The sequence below is a fragment of the Hyaloscypha bicolor genome (genome assembly GCF_002865645.1).
Source record: "Hyaloscypha bicolor E unplaced genomic scaffold K444scaffold_60, whole genome shotgun sequence".
NCBI classification, from domain to species: domain Eukaryota; kingdom Fungi; phylum Ascomycota; class Leotiomycetes; order Helotiales; family Hyaloscyphaceae; genus Hyaloscypha; species Hyaloscypha bicolor.
This window is the reverse complement of record NW_020194562.1, coordinates 232257-251696: the sequence shown is the minus strand read 5'-3', so window position 1 is coordinate 251696 and position 19440 is coordinate 232257. Positions and strand designations below refer to the sequence as shown.

The window sequence follows — 19440 nt, the reverse complement described above, 5'->3', positions numbered from 1 at the left end:
TCCTTAAAGTAAAGTAGAGAAAGCTTAAGGATTTGTGGCATTATATATAAAATAACCGGGAAACCTACTATAATAGGTACCGGTTAGCTAAATACTACTCTAAAGAAGCCTGGGTAATACTATTAATAAGGAATATTAAACTTAAGGCAGGAAAGCTTAAGCCAAAATTTATAGGTCTGTTTAGGATCCTTAAATATATTAGTAATTCGGTATATAAGTTAGAACTACTAAGTATATATAATTATTTATATCTAACTTTCCATATTTTCTTCCTTAAAAAGTATATGGCAAAAAAGAGTTAGGAGCCATACCTATACTTTTCCGGAGAACTTCCGGAATTAGCGGATAATAATAAAGAATAAGAATAGGAAGTAAAAGCCATTATTAATTACTAATAAGATAGTAGAAGCAAGAAGTAATAGTATTTAATTAAATAAAAAGCCTGGCCTAAAGATTATAATACCTGGTTACCTGCTTTCTCTAACCTTGAAAATTCCAAGAAACTTCTGAAATTATATAACCAAAACCATGGCTTGGAATCCGAAACTATCTCTTAATAACCTCTTAAGGTCAAAAAGAATTCTGGACCACTAAGAAAAAGGCTACTTAAAAGAAAAAGAGGACCTGGATGGCCAAGAAAAGGCCCGGAATAATAATAGAGATACTTTTTCCCTGGGTTTTTTACTTATAAAGGTTTTCTAGGGTTTTATTAAGGCTTACGAGAATTATATTTAAATTATTAGAAAAAGGTTTAGGATTAAGAAAGGTTTATTATAGGTAGACTAGCTACGGGTATCTTAAATAAATAAACTCTAATTCCCACAAATTCCTAATTTCCAAAGCAAGAACGCCAGACGCCGGCCCTATTTAGGACTTAATAAAGAATTAGCTAATACTTTCCGGAATCCGCTTATCTCTTAACGGGATATAGTCATACTATAATAATATTAGTATTAAGGATATTAAGAAGAGTAAGTAAGGAACTTATAATAGCTATATATGCCTTACGGAAGGCCCGAACTTCTGAAGTCAGGTCCCGAATAGCCATAAGTATTATATTATTAGCGCTTAAAGCACTAGTAATAGACTACTTAGTAATCTCAGTAGTAAGCTCGGTAATAAGGTCAATGCCTTAAAGGTAGATATTATGGTATTTCTTTAAGGAATTAGTAAGTACCTAAGCATATTAGAAAAAACTTACTTTTGGGATACTAACCCAAGTGGTATTATTATCTATCTTATTAAGATAGGAAGAAGAATTCCGAAGCTTATTAGTATCCTTCTAGTCTTTAAAAACTTAATTAATAGCATTATCCTTATTAGTATAATACTATTCAGGATATACTTCAAGAAATTTCTTAAAGGTTATAATGGTGTCTTCCCAGAACTAGCAAGCCTCTAATAAGTAGTAAGGAATCTGAAATCGCATTAGCTTTAATAGATATTAAAGCTAAAGAACTTACTAATATATAAAACTCAGAATCCTTATTATAACGGTCATAATTCTTCTTGCCAGGTACTATAATATATAAGGTAAAGGGATTAATAAGCAAATACTTGAAACATTTTAAGCATCTACTAGTAATAGGAAAGGAGGCTGCGAGGTTACCTTTACGCTTATTATTATAGGGACGGACGACGAAGCTAGAAGAAGATATTATGGAATTAATTAAAAACAATTAAAGAAGACTTGGAGAAGGGCAGAAAAAGAGGCTAGAAGGTAATAACAGAAAAAGTTATATATATAGTTATTAGAAAGGAAGAGAGCGTATAGCGACGCGAAGAGATCCTTTTATAGAGGTAGAGAACCACCTGGATTAACCACCAGTTTTCGCGCTAGTCCTAATCGGAAACTAGCATAACCGATTAACGCATGCTTCCAGGAGCCCGCAAATAATCTCCAGGACCTCAGAAATATTCGCATGGGTTTCTCATACGAATATTTATCAAATACTTTCCATGTAGCTATTCAGATTATTCTGATACGAGATCTGACAGGTGGCGTTGGTTTTGTGGGGTAGCGCCTTGGCACTTTGGATCGAGCTAATTAGAACGCTCAGATCCCAAACGAAATCGCGATTACCGGCTAGCCCCTATACCTGGGGTGCAATTACCCTTCCTTCTCGCTTACTCAGCCCCGATCTGATTGGACGATTTTTACGTCCATTGTCCAGATCGCATTAGCAAAACCACCTCCCAAGACACTGGAAGTTTACGTCGATTGAATAAATAATCGATTAAATATTTACTAGGATGGATTAATGGATCTTGGGGACAAGATCCTAGGAGGGGGGCATAGTTGTGATGTGTGCAGGGACGCACGTGACTTAAGGGCATGTGACGAACCTCGGATATTGCGGGTGTTAATCAGGGAGTTCGGCAGCCCTTTGATATCCCAACTAACTACTGTTTACATCATATGCATTAGGCTTATAAATCACTAATTATATGTATGCCATCGGGGCCTCCTATTTAGAGGGGGCTTCCCTGGACCTTACAGGAGGGACAGAGATTAGTTCTGTACTGAATTTAATACTGTGGTTTCACAATACACTGATTCATTCTATTGTCTTATTACCTACCAACAAACACCTCACATAGCCAAAAAACTGCCATTTAAGCCTCTGAGCTATGGCCAGAAACCTTCTTTAAAGCAAGAAGGGCCTTTTATTACTTTCTATTATACGTAGTAAAGTGGCCACAGATCGCAAGTAAAAGCCATTAATTTGGAGAAGTCTAGATATTAAGAGAGATATAGATAAGTGAGAGTATAGCCTAAAGTACTTATCGTACGGTATTCTGATATTTTCCCTAAGCTTCTTTAATTAAGCTAGTAATTCCTGAATAAGAAGTCGTAATTTTGCCCGTAATAGCTCGGTTTAGTAGTTAGCAAAAGGTATGGAACTCTGGCCATTCAATGAGAGCATAAGACAAATTCCGTATAATAATAAGAGAAATCAAAGCTTTAGTAATAATTGAGCTATTGAGATAGGCTTCCAGGATCTCGGTATTAAGCTCCTCTCTCTCGCTCGTTCCAGTAGCTTATTAGTAATATTACTTCAATTACAAATTAACCGCCACTTGGTTCTTGCTTAAAACCTTCTCAATAATAATCTAGTAATAGCCTTTCAAGTGCTTCTTTATATTCTGAGTAATAGAAGTACCATATGGCGATTTTTCTGAATCAGTATAATGAGTGCAATAAAGATAAGCTTGGTTCTTCTCCTTAGTGGGAGAACGATAGTACTCCCAAGCAGGAGACCTCTATTTTGTATAATTCTGGGAAGTCAAAATTAATTCTGCTAAAGCAGAAGCTAAAAAGGAAGAGTCTAGTTCAGATAGAGAAGACATTTTGAGAGTATAATCTGAATGGAATCGTAATATGAGGTGAGAGAAGTAAAGAGAGTAAAAATTAAAGGGTACGGGATAGAAAGCGATATAAGAATCGATTCGGTATCAATACGTATCGATATTAGTAATACCTGAGTAATACTATCTAGTATCAATACCGAATCAATGCCTCAGGTATCATTGCCAAGCCTGATATGTCCTCTAAGACCTAGTTAACCTCGGAGCCTGGCCCTTAACTAGAGCAGACGACGTTCCTTGTCCTCCACGACCTAGTTAACCTCGGAGTCTGGCCCTTGACTAGAACAGACAATAACCCGATAGTCGGTCCTCTGCCGACTTAAAAGAAAAAAGATTCCCGTCCTCCATGACCCAGTTAACCTCGGAGTCCGGCCCTTAACTAGAGCAGATAACGCTTCCTCGATATTAACGAGAGCAAAAGAACCGGCATCTCCCTCCAAGAATCGGCGATCCTCCGATTTAAAACAAGAGATACGCTAATCGGTTTCGGGTTCCCGATTTAAAACGGAAGAAACCCGGTAATTAGTTCTAGTTCGCCGATTTAAAACAGAAGTAACTGTCTCACGATTGCCCCTTCCGCAATTATCCCTCCCTTAATCGCCCCTTCCTCGTTTGCCTCCTCCTCGTTCGCTTCTCATACGGCCGCCCCTCGTACGATACTACTACTCCTCCGATTTAGACGATTCGGACGATCCTATCCCAGGAGCTTATTTATAACATCCTCCTACTAATGATTTATTATCTGAGGAGACCGAGAGCCGACAAGATCCTGGCGAAGCTAGCTCTGGAGCCGAGTTTAAATCGGATACGGAGGCTAGTTCCGGTTCTATAAACGATTTGGACGGTTCTGCGGATGGTTCTGGGGACGATTTGGACTCTGCAGATAATTCGGGCTCTGCGGACAATTCTATAGACGGTTCCCTGGACGAGCTTGGTTCTTTGGATAGTTCTATGGATGATTTTGCGGACGATTCTGGGGATGATTTAGGTTCTGCAGACGATTTTGGGTCTGAGGCTAGTTCTGGAGCCTCAGGTGAAGGTGGAGGTGGCTATTAGTTAGATAGTGACTATTAAAAGCTGGCCGTTTTGGGGGTTTCGTCAAAACCCTATTTCCTTTGTATACCTGAATGAGGGCATTCAGATTTGGTTTCCGGGGGGGTGATGTGACGGCGCTGGCTGGGGGCCAAAAGGGGGTAGCTATCACATGACTGGTTTCACCTAGCTAGCCGGCGTTTCAGTGGTTTTAGCTAGTATTTCCCTCCTTTTATCCCCTTTCCTTCTCTCTCTCCTTCTTCTCCTTAGCTTAGTATTCTCAATACATGGGATTTTCCTGGATCTTTGAGCCTTTGTACCATTGCCTCGATCCCGCCGTCACACACTCCATACTTTACCCTATATTCTACCCCTTTACCTTGACTACTTGCGTAGCACCCTGCTATATTAGGAGCCTCACAATATACTAATTTATTAAGTTTTCGTTTTTGAGCCCTATAAGGCCTTATAAATTATGGGCTTATAGGGCTCTTAAATCTGGTTTTAGGAACTTTTTCGCTAAATTTCTAGGCTTACTTAAGCTTATCTATAGGCTATAAAATATAAAACTTTTAATTTCTTTAATTTAAAGAGCTATTACTAATCCAAAGTTTATAAAAAGTTTATATTTAAATAGCGCTTAATTAGCGCTATAAGAAAATAAAACAAGTACATCTGGTATCTAGCTAAATAAAGGGGAGCTGCTCAATAAGCTGAGCTAAGCTGCCTAGTACCCGTACCCGTACGACATTAATCAATTAATTCAATCAAAGGGAAAATGGAAACTGGGACATTAGATCGTCCCACCCTTTCATCGAAACCGAATCTGTCGTTGTTCTTTTATCCGACCTTCGCAAAGATCAAGTAGGTTGATAGAGCTGGTCGGGATTATGTCGCTTGTGGCGCATCCCTCTTGATTCAGAACAGGGCCCAATGCACGTTCATCAAATCACCTCCATCAATCAAATCTCTTCGATCGGATGCATCTGCCGCCAAAGAGGCTTGCATCCGGCCGTCCTGTGAGGTAGGATCTGCCACACACGGTGTGCTTTCACCATGCATTTCCCTACATCACCCAATTACAAAGGTGAGCACTTTCAACCTCGCAGCCTTACGGCATTCTGACCAAAGGCAGGAGCCCGTATCTGCATGTTTTCTCCTTTAGGTCCCGCACCTTGCGCCAAAAGCATGATTTTGGCGAATTGGAGAGATTTGTGGCGTCCTGATGACGGCTCAACTGGATTCAGCTCCGCCAGTTCAGCCTCGATGTCTCATTTGCTCACAGAGCATCATACATGCAGATCCCCACGAAATGCTTAAGGATGGCTTCCACGCCCTGTATGAGTTACGTTTTCATCGTCTTCAGACACCTAGCGACGAAAACAACATGTCAGAACCATCATTTCCCGGCCGCGTTCTCATCAAGGTCTTCAAGGGAGTAAACAAGGTTGTGGCTTGGCACAAACTTCCCTCCTTTATCGGCGTCTTCAACCTCCTTGCTTTCCGGCTCGAGCTCCAAAGAGACAATCTCCATGATGTATTACCCAATGTCGATTCCCAAGGCACCACCGCCTCTTGTCCCATGAAAGATCCTCGGTATCTCGTGACGCGAAACTCCGATGGACTATTCAATAAACTCGATGAGCCACTAATGGGTTGCACAGGCATGAGATTTGGGCGTAATGTAACCAGAGAGCATACAAAGAAACCGACCCCGGAGGAACTGTTGACTCCGAATCCGAGGGTTGTGAGTGAGCAGTTGTTGAAGAGGACAGTATTTAAGCCAGCGACGATTGTGAATTTACTCGCGGCTGCCTGGATACAGTTCCAACTTCACGACTGGGTTATGCATGAGGACGTGAGTTTAGCCCTAAATGAAGAGGAATGGAGAGGCTGACAATGACAGTATGATCCTGGAACCGAAGATATCGAGATCCCACTCCTCCCAGGCGACACCTGGCCCTCTGGGCACATGAAAATCCCACGCACGAAGCCTGATGCCCCGCTCTCGAAACTCGACGAGTCTTGTCCTGCATACAAGAACATCAACACAGCATGGTGGGATGCTTCACAAATGTACGGGTCGGATGAAGCAACGACCATGACGCTTCGCCAGGGGGCCGAGTTCGGAAAGCTGAAGATGAGGAAGGAGGGACATACGGAGTATCTCCCACGAGATGAGAACAACTTGCCCAAGACTGGATTCAATACGAATTGGTGGTTGGGATTGGAATTGCTGCATACGCTGTTTGCGCTGGAGCACAACGTGATTTGTGATATGTTGCATGAGAAGCATCCTGATTTCAGCAGGTAGGTTTAAAGACTGAGTAACGAGAAGACCGACTGACACCGTACTAGTGATCAATTGTTCGATACAGCGAGAATCATAAATTGTGCCTTGATGGCCAAGATCCACACTGTGGAGTGGACTCCCGCGATCTTGGACCACCCAACGATCGACACAGCTTTACATGCAAACTGGTGGGGATTCCTGGGAGAGAAACTCGACAAGCTTCTTGGGCATATCTCAAAGAACGAGTATATATGTGGAATTCCAGGGTCAGGAGTAGACCAGAACAACGTTCCCTACTCCCTCACAGAAGAATTCGTCTCTGTTTATCGTCTGCATCCACTCATCCCAGGTGAGCCCATCCTCCCATAATGGATTTCAACGCTGATATCCGCAGACAATGTCGCCTTCTTCGACACCAAAACAGGCTCCCACACCAAAACAACACCCATCAAAGACCTCGCCTTCTCAGATGCTCAGAATGCGATCGACGAAACAACCACCTTCGGAGACGCCTTCTACAGTTTTGGCATTAACTATCCGGGTGCCATAACCCACAATAACCACCCGGACTTCCTGCGCCAAGTCACTACTCCTGACAAACAAACACGGGACATCGCAACTGTGGACATCCTTAGAGACCGCGAGCGTGGTGTCCCAAGATATTGCGAGTTCCGCCGGCTCTTCCACATGAAATCCCCAGCGACCTTCCTCGAACTGACAGGCGGGAATAAAGAGCTCGCGGACAAAATTAGTAGTATTTACGCTGGCGATCTCGAGAAGGTTGACTTGCTAGTGGGCATGTTTTCCGAACCACTGCCAAAGGGTTTCGGATTCAGCGATACGGCGTTCAGGGTCTTTATCCTGATGGCTAGTCGGAGGATTAAGAGTGATCGGTTCTTAGCTGGCGATGCGTGGGGCGAGCATGCATATACGAAGGAGGGGTTGAAGTGGGTGCAGAACGAGACGATGGGCAGTATATTAATGAGGCACTTTCCTGAGTTGAAGCCGGCGTTGAAGGGGAAGGACAATGCGTTTCGGCCGTGGGTGAAGGTGGGAAAGGCTGCGGAGTATAAAGGGGTAGAGACCACCGCGTGAGGGTGAGCCCGTAATAGCTATTGCACTTGGATATTTAGCGAGCGTTGCAAAATTGGTCAAAAAAATGATTTGGTTCAAGCGTCTAGTCGGGGTTAGAATGAGAGAGAATTTGCTTACTTGACAATGGCAGGTGCATGGTGACACCATCAAACGCGATGAATGGTAAGAGTGTGTGCTGTGATTGGACAGATCCGGCGAAGGCGCTGCCCCAGTCTTTGTCGCAAGCTGGCTAAGGCTGGAACGTGAAAACATTGCCATGAGACGCCGTTTCGAAAGAAGAAGGTGGGAGGGGTTTTAGCCCGACCGGCGAGAAACCGTACGGAATCTCTCTTTTTTTTGGGTTGAAAAACGGCTTCTCCGAGAGCATGCCTGCTAAGTCATTTAAGTCTCAGCGAAGAAAGAGTGAATGTCAGTCTTGGCTGCATGAGCAAGTTCATGTGACATCCCCCCAGAACCTTCCGAGGAAGGTCCAGGTGATCCTAGTTTTTGACGTTAGTAAACGTTAATTGAATATGTGCGAGAGAATTAACACTCGACAGCTTGAACCATTTGCAAATTTTAAGCTTGTTTCGGGTTGTATGCGTACCTTCGTAATTAACTTCACCTTCAGCCGATTCGACTTCAGGAGAGAAGCCTATCTATGAACTTGAGTTTAAAACTGAAAAGTTTACGCTTATTAAACCATTTCAAGATTCAAACTGTATTGCTTGAATTTGAATCTCCTTAAAGATGGGCGTCCCAGTTGAAAGAATCTAGGTTCATCATATTTGATATTGAGTCCCCCGACTGCTCGGGGAAGAAGGATAGATTGCTTGAATGGAATTCCTCCAACGGCAGGAACTCGTTGACCCTAAGGTCTTGAGATTGCACTCGTTCCGAAGAGCTCATGCTTGCAAAGCTCTGGTGTGTGTGTGATGTGCTCTCGACATTAGAGTCAGGAGCTGTCCCGATAGAAGGAGATAACAACGCGTCTTCTGAAGACTCATGGGCAATGTTCGAATATGCGGCAGATAAAACCGAAAATCCAGCGGAAGTACTGTTCGCGGGCTGTTTTCCTTTGCTATCCTGAGACGAAGCTGCGCGGGACGGATTCGAGACGTAACCAGAATCAACAGAAGGGCCGGTGTGACTATTCTCGTCGACCATGGTGCGGTATTCAAGAAAAGCACGCCTCACTGCTTGCTCGACAATACCAGGTAGCTGCGCTTTCAAGCGCTCCTCGATTGGTTGCATCTCGTTGTTCAACTCGCTTTCTATAGTGCTCCTAACGAATCGCGTGGCGGAATCGCGGATGAAATCTTCGCAGTTGATGAGATGTGTCGAATCTGGAGAGAAGGACCTGCTCTCCACTTTGTCTTGCACTTCTTCGAAATCTGGAAGATCTTGTCATTAACAACCTGAACACGATCACGGGAGAAAATTGACTAGAAAAGGTTATTGTTCAATTTGGTTGGAGGCACTTACAAGGATCAGGTACCTCTTCATCATCCGGGAAGAGAATTGTGTAAATTTCCTTCCACCTCTCTGTTTCTGTTTGACCTGGGAATGCTTTCCTTTTGCACTGCAGGACAACCTTTATATTCCTCGTAATGCCATCCACAGGTGGTGCAATCGTTGGATGGCAATCTTTAGATGTCTCAATATGAGAATTCAATTCGGCATCCGATTTCAAAAGACTCTTGCATCGTTGACATTGGTGAATAGTGTGGTATTTGTACAGATGGCCTCTGTGGTCGCCACACCGATTAGCTCTATCTGAGGTCGCGCCATAGAAAGTACTTACTTGACTCGTGCTAACGTTTTGTGAGGAGTGAGCGCGCAGGTACGCCAGTCTCGTACACAATACTTTCGAGGATTACGTTTTCGGTATGGACATGCAAATCCAGCCGGAGTTTGATCTGTATTCGGCGGGAATTCAGGCGGTATGCCTTTTCCGCCAGGACCGTCCTTCGGATCGTTGCTAAAATTCTCATCGTCACGTTTATCACCATTCCGACCACCTCCAGGATTTCCTCCTGCAAGGGTGCCCTGCCCGAATTCGAAGCCAAAGGTTGATCTTGATGTCGATGCAGAATCGCCTGGATTTGAAGGGCATTTTCTGAAACCAGGGCACCATTTTTGGTTGAAGATTATCGAGAATTCTTCCATGAGGCGATTTACTACCTCCCTTTTCATCGGCTCCAAACTATCCCCAACGAGAGAGGATTGATCCTCCACATCTCTCTGCACAAGAGCAGAATAGTCACACTCGACTTGGTGTACGTAATTATCTCCATCGCTGTCTTCCTCCCAGTCTGTTAAGTCTTCGACAATGGTTGAGTCAGTCATAAAACCGCTCTTCGAACTGTTTTCAGAGCCTGCTGAATTGCTCCGGACAGTTTCAAGATTTACAACCTTCTTACTTCCTCCCTCCGACAAAAATTCAGAGGGCTGGCGTGATTCTGTATCCAATTTGCTGGAGTTCTCGTAGGAAAGCCGACTAAAGCGCGAGCCGTCTTCATGTGAGTCGCCGGAGCCAGTGGAAGGATGGACCCTTTGGTTGGAAGTCTTACCATCAAGACTGGGTGGTTCCCTGGCATTGTCCGCAATACTAAGTGGTGCCCTAGATCTCTCTGACCCTTCACGCGCTTTAGCAAGTCCCAACCTTAGGTCAGCTACACCTGCACAAACCGCGACCTGTGAGCTGCCGAGGCCGATACTGGGTGGGGTTAATTCTGGTAGAGAACTTCCGGTCTTGGATGTGGTCATTCCCATGCTGAGTACAGGGGTATACTGGGTGTATTTTCTCACCTCGCTCTCACCCCCCTCACTCCCAGTTTTGTTAAGCCCCGAACTTTCCACGCTATCTTGCATCTCGTTCTCTGTTTGCAATAGCTGCTGCCCTATACCATCAAGGGGACACTTATGGAGCTTGAGCAACCTCTCGATCTCCTCCTGATATCTGGTGTCCGATTCCATTCGTAAGTGTTGGAAGTCTATGCTGTAGATACTCTTCCTCTGCTTGTCAAGCTCTGCCAAACTTCTGGTAAGGTAGGACCTTTCGCCATCATTCCGCAACCCCAGTAACCTGTCTTTAAGCTCCATTTTTTCTTCAAGCTCCCTTTTCCTTTTAAGCAAATCCTTGAGAAGTTGTTGGCCGATAAAGGTCTGATCAAGGGTCTTGCGCTGGTCGATCATCTCCCGCTGGATTTCCAACACCATGCCCCCCTGGAGGGACAGAATATAATTAAGAATTCGCCACGCAGACTTTTTTGTGTCGTCATGGCGGTACACCGCCGCCACAGATTTGAGTGAAAACCCCCAGTGGTATTGAAACCATCTCCTCACTATCCTCTCCTCCTCCCAAGGGTTCTCGCTTTCAAACATCGTTGTGGCTAGGACCAAGTGTGAGAGAGCACTTTTCCCGCAAAGTGCTTCAATAATATTCTGACATCTCCTAGCCGAACTCTGTATGCCAAGACCCGTCATCCGTTGCAGGTAAATTATGCCAGCTAGTTTTACAGATGTGCTGGAATATATTAAGCCTAGGAAATAAATAATTTCTTGGAGGATTTCTAAGTCGGATCGATTTTTGTCATCGAAGCTCGGAGTGTCTACGAGGGTGACGGCGCGATTCCCCAAAGTAAGAGAATAAAACCCAATTTCAGATGTACCTGTATGTTGTTTAAAATCATTTACTTGTTTAGGGAGGGTTATCAACGCTCACATGGAAGCATGCCGTGGCCAATCTTCACATCACAGTCTGTGAGGTGCTGGATGAAGCTGCTCTTCCCAGCGCCAGTCATACCCATGACAAGAATAACTGACACGGGTCTGCGGTATTTTAGTGCCATTTCTATTCGCAATGATGGAGGAGGTCATACTCTTCCATTGGTTGAGGAGAAGCTTGCTGGTCCCCGTCTTCCAATTGAGCCTTTCCCTTGCCTTCGATGACTTCGATATCCACCTCCGGGACGGATCCTTGGGTATTCGCTCCGACAACCGTTTCCATAGCCTTAGGCTTAACGTATACAAAGCCGCCATAATAGTTGCTCCCACCGCTCATAGGACCATAAAAGCCGCTCACTCCCCGACCTCGGTTGTTGCCATTAGACATAGCAAGGAATGTAGTCTGATAATTGAGATTTCAAAGAGTCAAAGCACAGCGATGAAGCGTAATATAGCACAGAGTCAACTAACAAGTGCGAAGAAACTGCTGGGACATGTTGTAAACGAGGAGGGGGAAGTGATGAATATTCTTGGAGAATTGCACAAAGTTGCGATTCTCACTGCGGATGATTTGGTGTGGCTGGGCGTGGCATCCACACCAGCCTCACGATTGGGCATCACCTCCGCTGAAGACGCCTCCAAAAACACGAAGCTCTTGTGGTATCGTGAAACATATTAAGTTGGATCGCTAGCAAGGGCTGAATTGAGTCTATGCTAAAGAGCCCTGAATTCGCAAATGGGAAGCAAAGGGATTGAATAAGCCAGAATAACAAAGTAACAAATAGGCACTACCCGAATAAGGCAACCTTCGCATGCGGATGGCCAGACAAAACTAGCAATAGATATCTCGAATGTATTCTGTCTAACTCATCGTCATACTTATACAATCATCTATCCTCATCTGATATCACCCAGATCTATCGTCTATCATTCGAATTCTTTATCCACACTCTCAAAATTATCAAAGAACCCCTTGAAGACCTTCACCCCCAACCCCGGATCCAATGCGCCAGTTGTGGCACGAATAGAATGCATGCTCAGCTGCGGGATCCCTGCATCGATCGCTCTAACTCCCATCGCAGAGCTGAGCATGGGCCCAACAGTCCCTCCACTGCGAGAATCGTTCCTGATCATGAAGAGCTGAAGACAGGAATCAGATTTCTCCGCAATGCGTGTGAGCAGCGTGGTGGACACGGAGTCTGTCGTCATGTGGCCTTTGGAATCAGCGGAGACGACGAGCCCGACATTGAGCCGAGGAGCGTGGCCTTCGAGGTATGAACCGAGGAAGTTAGGGTTCACGGCGTGTGTCACATCGGCAGAAATCAGGAACGAGTTTGCGTATGTCTGAGAGAGAACATTGGCGCTGCTCCCCTTGGCAAACGATTCGGAGATCCGCTCAACCGTGCCGGGTAAGAAGTTCCCTCGTGCACCTTGTCGAAGGAGGGAGCCAATTTCTTCATCGTCAAAGACGCCAACTAGTTTCACGATGCCATCGTCCTCAGACGTAGGAGCAGCTGCTGAAGCAAGAAGACCTTCCATCGCAGACCAGGAGCAGAGCTTATCGTCGATTCTTCCGGCGAAGATGAATTCCTTATCCAGTCCTCCAACTTGTGCGGGCTGGGTATCAAAGAGCTCGAGCTCCCAGTTGACGATCGAAGAGTAGTCTTGAATGCCGAGCTCACTAGCGATGGTACGAACGAGCTTGGGTGGTTGGGTGGCTGAAAATGTACCCTCCCCTCCCAAGGTGAGGTTTTTGAATTCTTCCCCGGCCACGATGTCGGAGTTGTCGAGACCAATGATGGGAACGGCTTGTGTTTCGGTGTTGTTCGCCCCAAACATGCCAACACCGAAATGGGGAGCGAGGGTCGGAATTCGAGCAACTGTCAAGTCAGTAAAGGTTCATAGAAGGATGTGTGAAACGTACTGGGCCACCCAAGCTTTACCAACTTCGTGGTAATCTTCCCAGTCGAGTCTTTAACCAAAACTCTCCCTCCAACCCCAAGGTCTCTATCCCACCATGTCGGGTTCAATGCCCCAGCATATGGAGCAACACCAAGCTGCACATACCCAGCAGCGGTCCTCTTGTTGCTCACAGGCTTCAGTCGTGCAGTCAAAGCATCGACATGACCAGCAATCATAGCCACACCATTTCCGCTCTTGTATCCCCCTCCAATTGTGAAAGCAATCAACGAGCTGCCATTCCTTGAAACGAAGTATTTGCCTCCCTTTTGTAGTTCGTCGTTCCAGGTCTTTCGCTCGGATAGCTGTAAAAGATTAGAAATGTTCCGATTTTTGATCCAAGTGACATACCTTCTTGAACCCAGCTTTCTCCAGCTTCTTCTCAAAATAGGCCACAGCATGCCAAACCGTCGGATTCTCTGTCAAGAAGTCGCAGAATGGCTGTGTGTATGCCTCGGGACTCTTCAGAGCGTTGCCCTCGCGTACTAAACCCTTTGTAATCAAGCTCCCCTTTGGCTTGTTGTGTTGCTCTTGCAGACTCTCGTTGTACTTCTCGAATAGGCTCTTCTCGGGTGTCTCTTTGTTGGCTGGGACATCTCGCTCTGCCCAAGGGGACAGGGCCCCGAATGGAGCTGGCATTCTGCTTGGGCACGGTAGGGGCGGAGGGAAAAGATGGGGAGGTGGTGCTGGATATGTTGTGCCAGTAGAATGCTGCGGATAGGCATATCCGCAGTCCCTATACGTCCGCAGGGCTTCGAGGTCTTTCGGAAAGCCTGGAAAGCTCGCGCGAGGGAGTGGAGATATGGACGACTCTGCTCTTGATCCGGACCTCTTATTGATGTCGGCCCGCAAGGCTCTCGATTGTTCTGGCGATGGATACAATGATAATGACGGTGCAGACGACTCTCCTGCTCTTGATCCAGACCTCGCATCGATGTCGGCCTGCAGGGCTCTCGATCGCTCTGGCGATGGATAGAATGATAATGACGGTGCAGACGACTCTCCTGCTCTTGATCCGGACCTCCCATCAATGTCGGACTGCAGGGCTCTCGATTGTTCCATGGATGGATAGAATGAAGGAGCAGAGGGGTCTGCAGCACTTGATCTAGCTCGTCCTTCATACCCGACCTTCATCTGAGCAATGCGTGCCTCGAGATCTGCCATCCGTTGACGAGCAGCGGCATTGAGCTCTGTCTCTGAAGGTGTGGGACGAAGAGAGAGGTTGCTCGTGCTGTTGCGGAGCGAGTTGGGGCCGTTCTTCACCATAATTACGATGTCAATCGGTGGTGACGAAGGAGTGAAGTCGGGATCGGTGAAGTGAGGTTGGAGATGCTTGGCACGGTTGATACGGCGATGCTCCACCAGCTCTTATCTGTGGATCCCCTGAATCTTGGCAGCACACATCAATATCATAATCACTTCTCAATTGCAACATAACATTGATGATCTCACGACATAGAGTGGCATAGCACGAAAGTATCACGGTTACACTACACGATGGAACTTATTTCATGGTCAAAAAAAACTTTTTGATTCCATTTCTGTGGTATTTTCCGTTTCTCTCCACCCGATCACCGAAAAACAAGAAAGCCATCGAGGCAATGCTTACGCTCATCGCAAATAACCATAACCATCAATGTCAGAGCCCACATCCGATTCGAATTTGAAGATCAGAAGGGTCGACATGTCTCAACGGACGGCTTAGTAGCCGAGTTGAGAAGGAGCATCTTGGGTGTTGCTGGCGAAGCTTCAGCTCAGTTCGTTGGCAAAGAGGAAGCAATACTCACGGATCATATTGATCGTTGTCGCCATAGTGGCTGTTGTACATGCCCTCGACCTGCTGCTTGGCGTGGTGCTTGGCCTTCTCGCGGTCGATGAAGTCCATACCCTTGGTCTCGGCCAACTTGTCAACCTCAGCACCGGCGAGACCGACAAGGAGCTCCTTGGCGAATTGATGGGAGACGGGCTTTCCTGTGAGGTATTAAAACTGTATCTTCATCTGGAAGTGTTCAACACATACCCTCCTTGCGTTGTCTGTCCTCGAACATCTTGAAGGCACCAAAGGAAGCGGCACCAGCTAAGGCCTCATGACCGAAGGAGGATTCGTTGACGTCGCCGTTCTGGACTTGATCGTAAGAATCTTGAGCTTCGCCTGTGATTACGGTCAGCAATTGGCAAGACGGCGATGATATGGCGGTCAGGGGGAGATCAGGAGGGGTGAACGGTGAGCCGGAGCATTCTATGAACTTACCCCAGCCGAAAACCATCTTGACAGATTTAGGAGGTTGATTGAAGAAGTGGGAAGTGCTTTTGTTGCTGGGTGGAGTTGATTGAGAGTTTGGAATTGACGTGTGATGGAGGAAGGAGGTGGAAAAGGGGCAGAAGAGGGGTTTATATACCTGCGGAGCTTAACTCAAAGCAGGGCATCTCCTCGCCATTCACTGCCTCCTGTGCCGGCTCGTTTTGAGATTCACCATTCAACACTCACCATTCAGCAGCGTTGAAACTGTGCGCCAGCCCCACACGGGTCTCACATCAGACCATTCACAGCTCTCAATCGTGGAGCTTTTCAGGGCAGAAGGCGCCCATTGACCCCACATCCTGCAGCGCTAAGTCCGTCCAGGCCGTGCACCAACAAACGCAGCTTCGACTTGCCCCTCCATCATCCCATGCTGCCCTGGACCCTCGCCTCCAATCGCCACTCAGCTTGCGTGGCTGCACCGCTGGATCATAAGCTTGATCAACCAACTTCATACTGCTCAAGCTCGTATCAAGTGAGCGTCTATTAACCTCCCTCGCACTTAGTTTCGTGCCTTTATCGCCAGCCAATACCACACTCCTCACGAACTGCAAACAAAAAGAAGGAATATTGATTGCCTGGGTAAGAACTCCAGAGCTCCAATGAAGACAGCTGTGAGCTCGTATCAAATTGAAACATCCCACACTGAAACGGAGTATGACATCAACCGCCTTCTTCCGCCCCTCGTTCAAATCCTCAATGCATCGATCATCAGGATCGTCAGGGCCATATTCATGCCTCTTTCAGCTGTCTCTACTAAAAATAAGCATTGGGATGGGTAGTTGATTCATGGAGTGAAGCACCGAAGGCGAATTGATCTCCTAGCTCGCCTTGCTTTTCTTCCAGATGCATCGCCTAGTGAGGAGCCAGGACGACCCCTCTATCAAGGCTGTGCAGCATCATCAGCTTCATGCAGTGCCGCCTGTAGCCTGGATGAACTTGATTCTGCATGAGCAGACTAAAGTTAATCTCACCAGCAGGAATTGAAACTGGCGCAGCCGTCTTAAACGGGGGGGGGGTCCTTTTGGGGGGGAGGGAGGGGGAGCTATCCCTGGTTCAGCCGGAATCTGTGGCATCTGCGTGGCAGTCTTGGCTGACGACGCTACCGCTCGCCTCAGGCTTGGTGAAAGCTTGACGAGCTTGTTTCATCGCCCACTGTGGCGAACCCTGCATCTGCATTTCAGGTTCTCGTTAATCAATCGCGCAACACGTGAGAGCTGCACCCTGGTTTGAAGAAATTAGCTGCCCGAGATCCGGATGGCACCACCTTTGACTCTCGCATTGCTTTCAGTAGAAGAATCCACTAGCTAACCGCCCAAACCCCCCCAACCACCCACCCCTTTTCGCCACAACAACGGTATAAAACCGAAATTTTGAGTAGATATTCGTAATCAATGACCTTGGTATAGTGATTCAGGAAGTTTTTAGCATTCTCCTAGTATTTTAAAATCATTACAAAATTTTGGTGTTCTAATAGGGGTATGAGAAGTAAATGCCTCTAGCGAGGCTCTAGCGAGGGGATTTGATAGCGGGGCGTGCGGGGCAAAAATCCTCTTCTATATTGTCCTACGTTCGGACCACCCTAAGCGGTTAGCTCCCAGTACTCCCTGGAAAAAGCGGGTCACGTGAGGAACACCAGAATCTCTCCCTTCTAGGGAATCGCGCATCGGAACGTAATTACGTCCAAATCCTTAGGGCTTAGCTTAGGATAAGAGAGGAGAAGCTCAAGTACCTTTCTCTATATTTTAGTAGTTCTGGAATGCAAGGGGCTTTTATTACGATTTTTTAAAGCTCGGGAGGGGGCGAGGGAAATTCTTAAGGCACTGGCTAGCTCTCGGGGCTCCCTAAAAAATACAGGTCACGTAAGGAACACCAAAAAAAAAAAGCTGGCCTCACATTACTCTTCTCTTCTTCTTCTCTTTATTACTTTCACATTTACTACTTTCCCTTTTACTTATATTATAGACCCTCCTCGCTTTTGTACTACCTATAAGTAAAACCGGCCTGCTTCTGACTTTATTACAGAGCAAGGCAAGCAATATAAGACCTGTAATTGCTATTGAGTTTATATTTTCCCCCTTTTCTGACTTAACTAACCTATTAATAGGCCCGGAATACTACTAATCGTACCCAGCGATACCCTGCCTTATAAGAACTCGATCCGAATACCCTCCCTATCTCCCGGCAACGACGACGGTCTATTACGGACGTCTCTACGGACGAGCTAGCCCTATAGCGCTAGCGACGGATCCGTTAACCGTCCGTTGCGGCCCCAGTTAATATCTTAGAGGACCCTCCTGTAGACCCACCTATTATACGGCCTCCTGGCTTCCTCTTATACTTCCGGCTAGCTCCTGCATATATGACTAGTCCGCTTACGGGTTACTATATAGCTTGCGGAGCCCTCTATTTTGGTTATACGGATAATTGCTTTAAGGCCTATTATAAGAAGAGTAATATAATACTTCCTTTAATCCGCAAGCCTCCTCTATACCTCTCTTACCTCTTTACGGGCAATAATCCGCTCTACCGGGCCTTCCGGGCGAATATCCGGGTATATAATTATACTTTTGCCTTTATATTAGTTAAGTATAAGAAAGATATACGAATTAACTTCTCCTATAGGATCTAGTACTTTCAGATCTATAGCGAGCTCTTCTATTTCTAAGGCCCGCTATAGCTTGCTTTATATACCGAACCCTCCTTTATATAGCTCTTCTTTTATAATTCGCTCTTTATAACTAATATACAGGCTACTAACTTCCCTTACTTAGATTATATGGTTCTTTTATAGCTTACGGATATGCTTACGGATTATAATCCGTTTATTACGGTCTATAAGATAGCCCGCAAGTATCTTATAAGCCAGTAAACCGATTTCCGGATCTTACTTAACCCGCAAATATACTTAATCCTCGAGTCGGGTACTAATTATTATTATAAGAACCTCCTAATAAGTAATGAGGTTATAGCCCTTATTCCGGACAAATATATAGATATAAGCCGCCGTAATCTAGTACTTACGGTCCGTAAGGCAGGCTATAAACGTCCGCAAATATATATAGTTAATGTTATATATATAGTATATATATCGCTCTATTATGTCTTGCTCTTCTTATATGGTAACCCGGGCTAGTACTACGGTTTATAGTTATAGGACCATAATAGGACCCGTTAATAAATATGGCTCGAGTAGTAGGTCTTTTACTAGTACTATCTCTATATCCGTCTAGCCTTCTCCCTGCTCTTTTATACTAGCTGCCTCTTTTAGTAGTATGTCATTAATATATATATTACTTATAAGACTACCTTGCTTGACTAGCTCCGCTTATACTAGTAGAATATTCGTATAAATATCTATATAGGACTTGCAGATACTCTAATTCGTAAGGATATCCGTACGAGCAATATTAGCCATTACTTTATTCTTTTATTAAGCTTTACGGGTAGTAATCGCTTTATATAGTAGCTCTTTTAAGACTCGATAGCTATTATATAGTACTTTAGTAAGCCAAGCTTCTTTATTACCTTTATAGCTAACCTATACTAGCCTGAGATTATAGATTACCTCTTAAACGGGTAGTAAGTAATTAATTATCCGGATCTTTTTTACCGGGTCTTTATCCTAAAGATAAGAGAGCTTCTTGCAGATCTCAAGAACTACCTTTTCGGATAATATACGGGC

General features: G+C 45.5%; 7 protein-coding genes across 7 annotated transcripts; 3 read left to right on the top strand and 4 right to left on the bottom strand.

The window, feature by feature from the left end:
- Nucleotides 1-2886: 2886 nt before the first annotated feature.
- On the bottom strand, nt 2887-3042 carry K444DRAFT_528451 (uncharacterized protein; the record flags this gene model as incomplete). Its single annotated transcript, XM_024874725.1, has 1 exon — nt 2887-3042. A coding segment is annotated over one exon (156 nt), but the record flags the coding sequence as incomplete, so codon positions are not given.
- A 1107-nt stretch (nt 3043-4149) lies between these two features.
- On the top strand, nt 4150-4687 carry K444DRAFT_612534 (uncharacterized protein; the record flags this gene model as incomplete). The annotated part of the gene is given in 3 exon segments (XM_024880151.1): nt 4150-4213; nt 4253-4550; nt 4563-4687. Coding segments are annotated over 2 exon segments (237 nt in total), but the record flags the coding sequence as incomplete, so codon positions are not given.
- Nucleotides 4688-5788: 1101 nt separating this feature from the next.
- K444DRAFT_528547 (heme peroxidase) lies at nt 5789-7789 on the top strand (the record flags this gene model as incomplete). The annotated part of the gene is made up of 4 exons (XM_024874733.1): nt 5789-6259; nt 6308-6711; nt 6760-7043; nt 7089-7789. The coding sequence occupies 4 exons, from the start codon at nt 5789-5791 to the stop codon at nt 7787-7789; spliced, it is 1860 nt and encodes a 619-aa protein (XP_024737255.1).
- A 3120-nt stretch (nt 7790-10909) lies between these two features.
- K444DRAFT_528351 (uncharacterized protein) lies at nt 10910-11622 on the bottom strand (the record flags this gene model as incomplete). The annotated part of the gene is made up of 2 exons (XM_024874717.1): nt 10910-11442; nt 11490-11622. Coding segments are annotated over 2 exons (666 nt in total), but the record flags the coding sequence as incomplete, so codon positions are not given.
- Nucleotides 11623-12424: 802 nt separating this feature from the next.
- Nucleotides 12425-14095, bottom strand: K444DRAFT_528260 (peptidase M18, aminopeptidase I; the record flags this gene model as incomplete). Its single annotated transcript, XM_024874707.1, has 3 exons — nt 12425-13377; nt 13422-13761; nt 13808-14095. The coding sequence occupies 3 exons, from the start codon at nt 14093-14095 to the stop codon at nt 12425-12427; spliced, it is 1581 nt and encodes a 526-aa protein (XP_024737253.1).
- Nucleotides 14096-15133: 1038 nt separating this feature from the next.
- Nucleotides 15134-15784, bottom strand: K444DRAFT_612532 (uncharacterized protein). Its single transcript, XM_024880150.1, has 4 exons — nt 15708-15784; nt 15477-15608; nt 15244-15427; nt 15134-15194 (listed from the first exon to the last, which is right to left on the bottom strand). The coding sequence occupies exons 1-4, from the start codon at nt 15721-15723 to the stop codon at nt 15158-15160; spliced, it is 369 nt and encodes a 122-aa protein (XP_024737252.1). The 5' UTR covers nt 15724-15784; the 3' UTR covers nt 15134-15157.
- A 2333-nt stretch (nt 15785-18117) lies between these two features.
- K444DRAFT_721524 (uncharacterized protein) lies at nt 18118-18387 on the top strand (the record flags this gene model as incomplete). Its single annotated transcript, XM_024888525.1, has 1 exon — nt 18118-18387. One exon carries the CDS (start codon nt 18118-18120, stop codon nt 18385-18387), a length of 270 nt encoding a protein of 89 aa, XP_024737251.1.
- Nucleotides 18388-19440: the final 1053 nt, after the last annotated feature.

Coding starts and splice junctions, on each gene's coding strand:
- K444DRAFT_612532 (XM_024880150.1), bottom strand. Junction 15,428..15,476: donor GGACAGACAACGCAAGGAGG/GTATGTGTTGAA, acceptor AATACCTCACAG/GAAAGCCCGTCTCCCATCAA. Junction 15,195..15,243: donor GACAACGATCAATATGATCC/GTGAGTATTGCT, acceptor AAGCTTCGCCAG/CAACACCCAAGATGCTCCTT.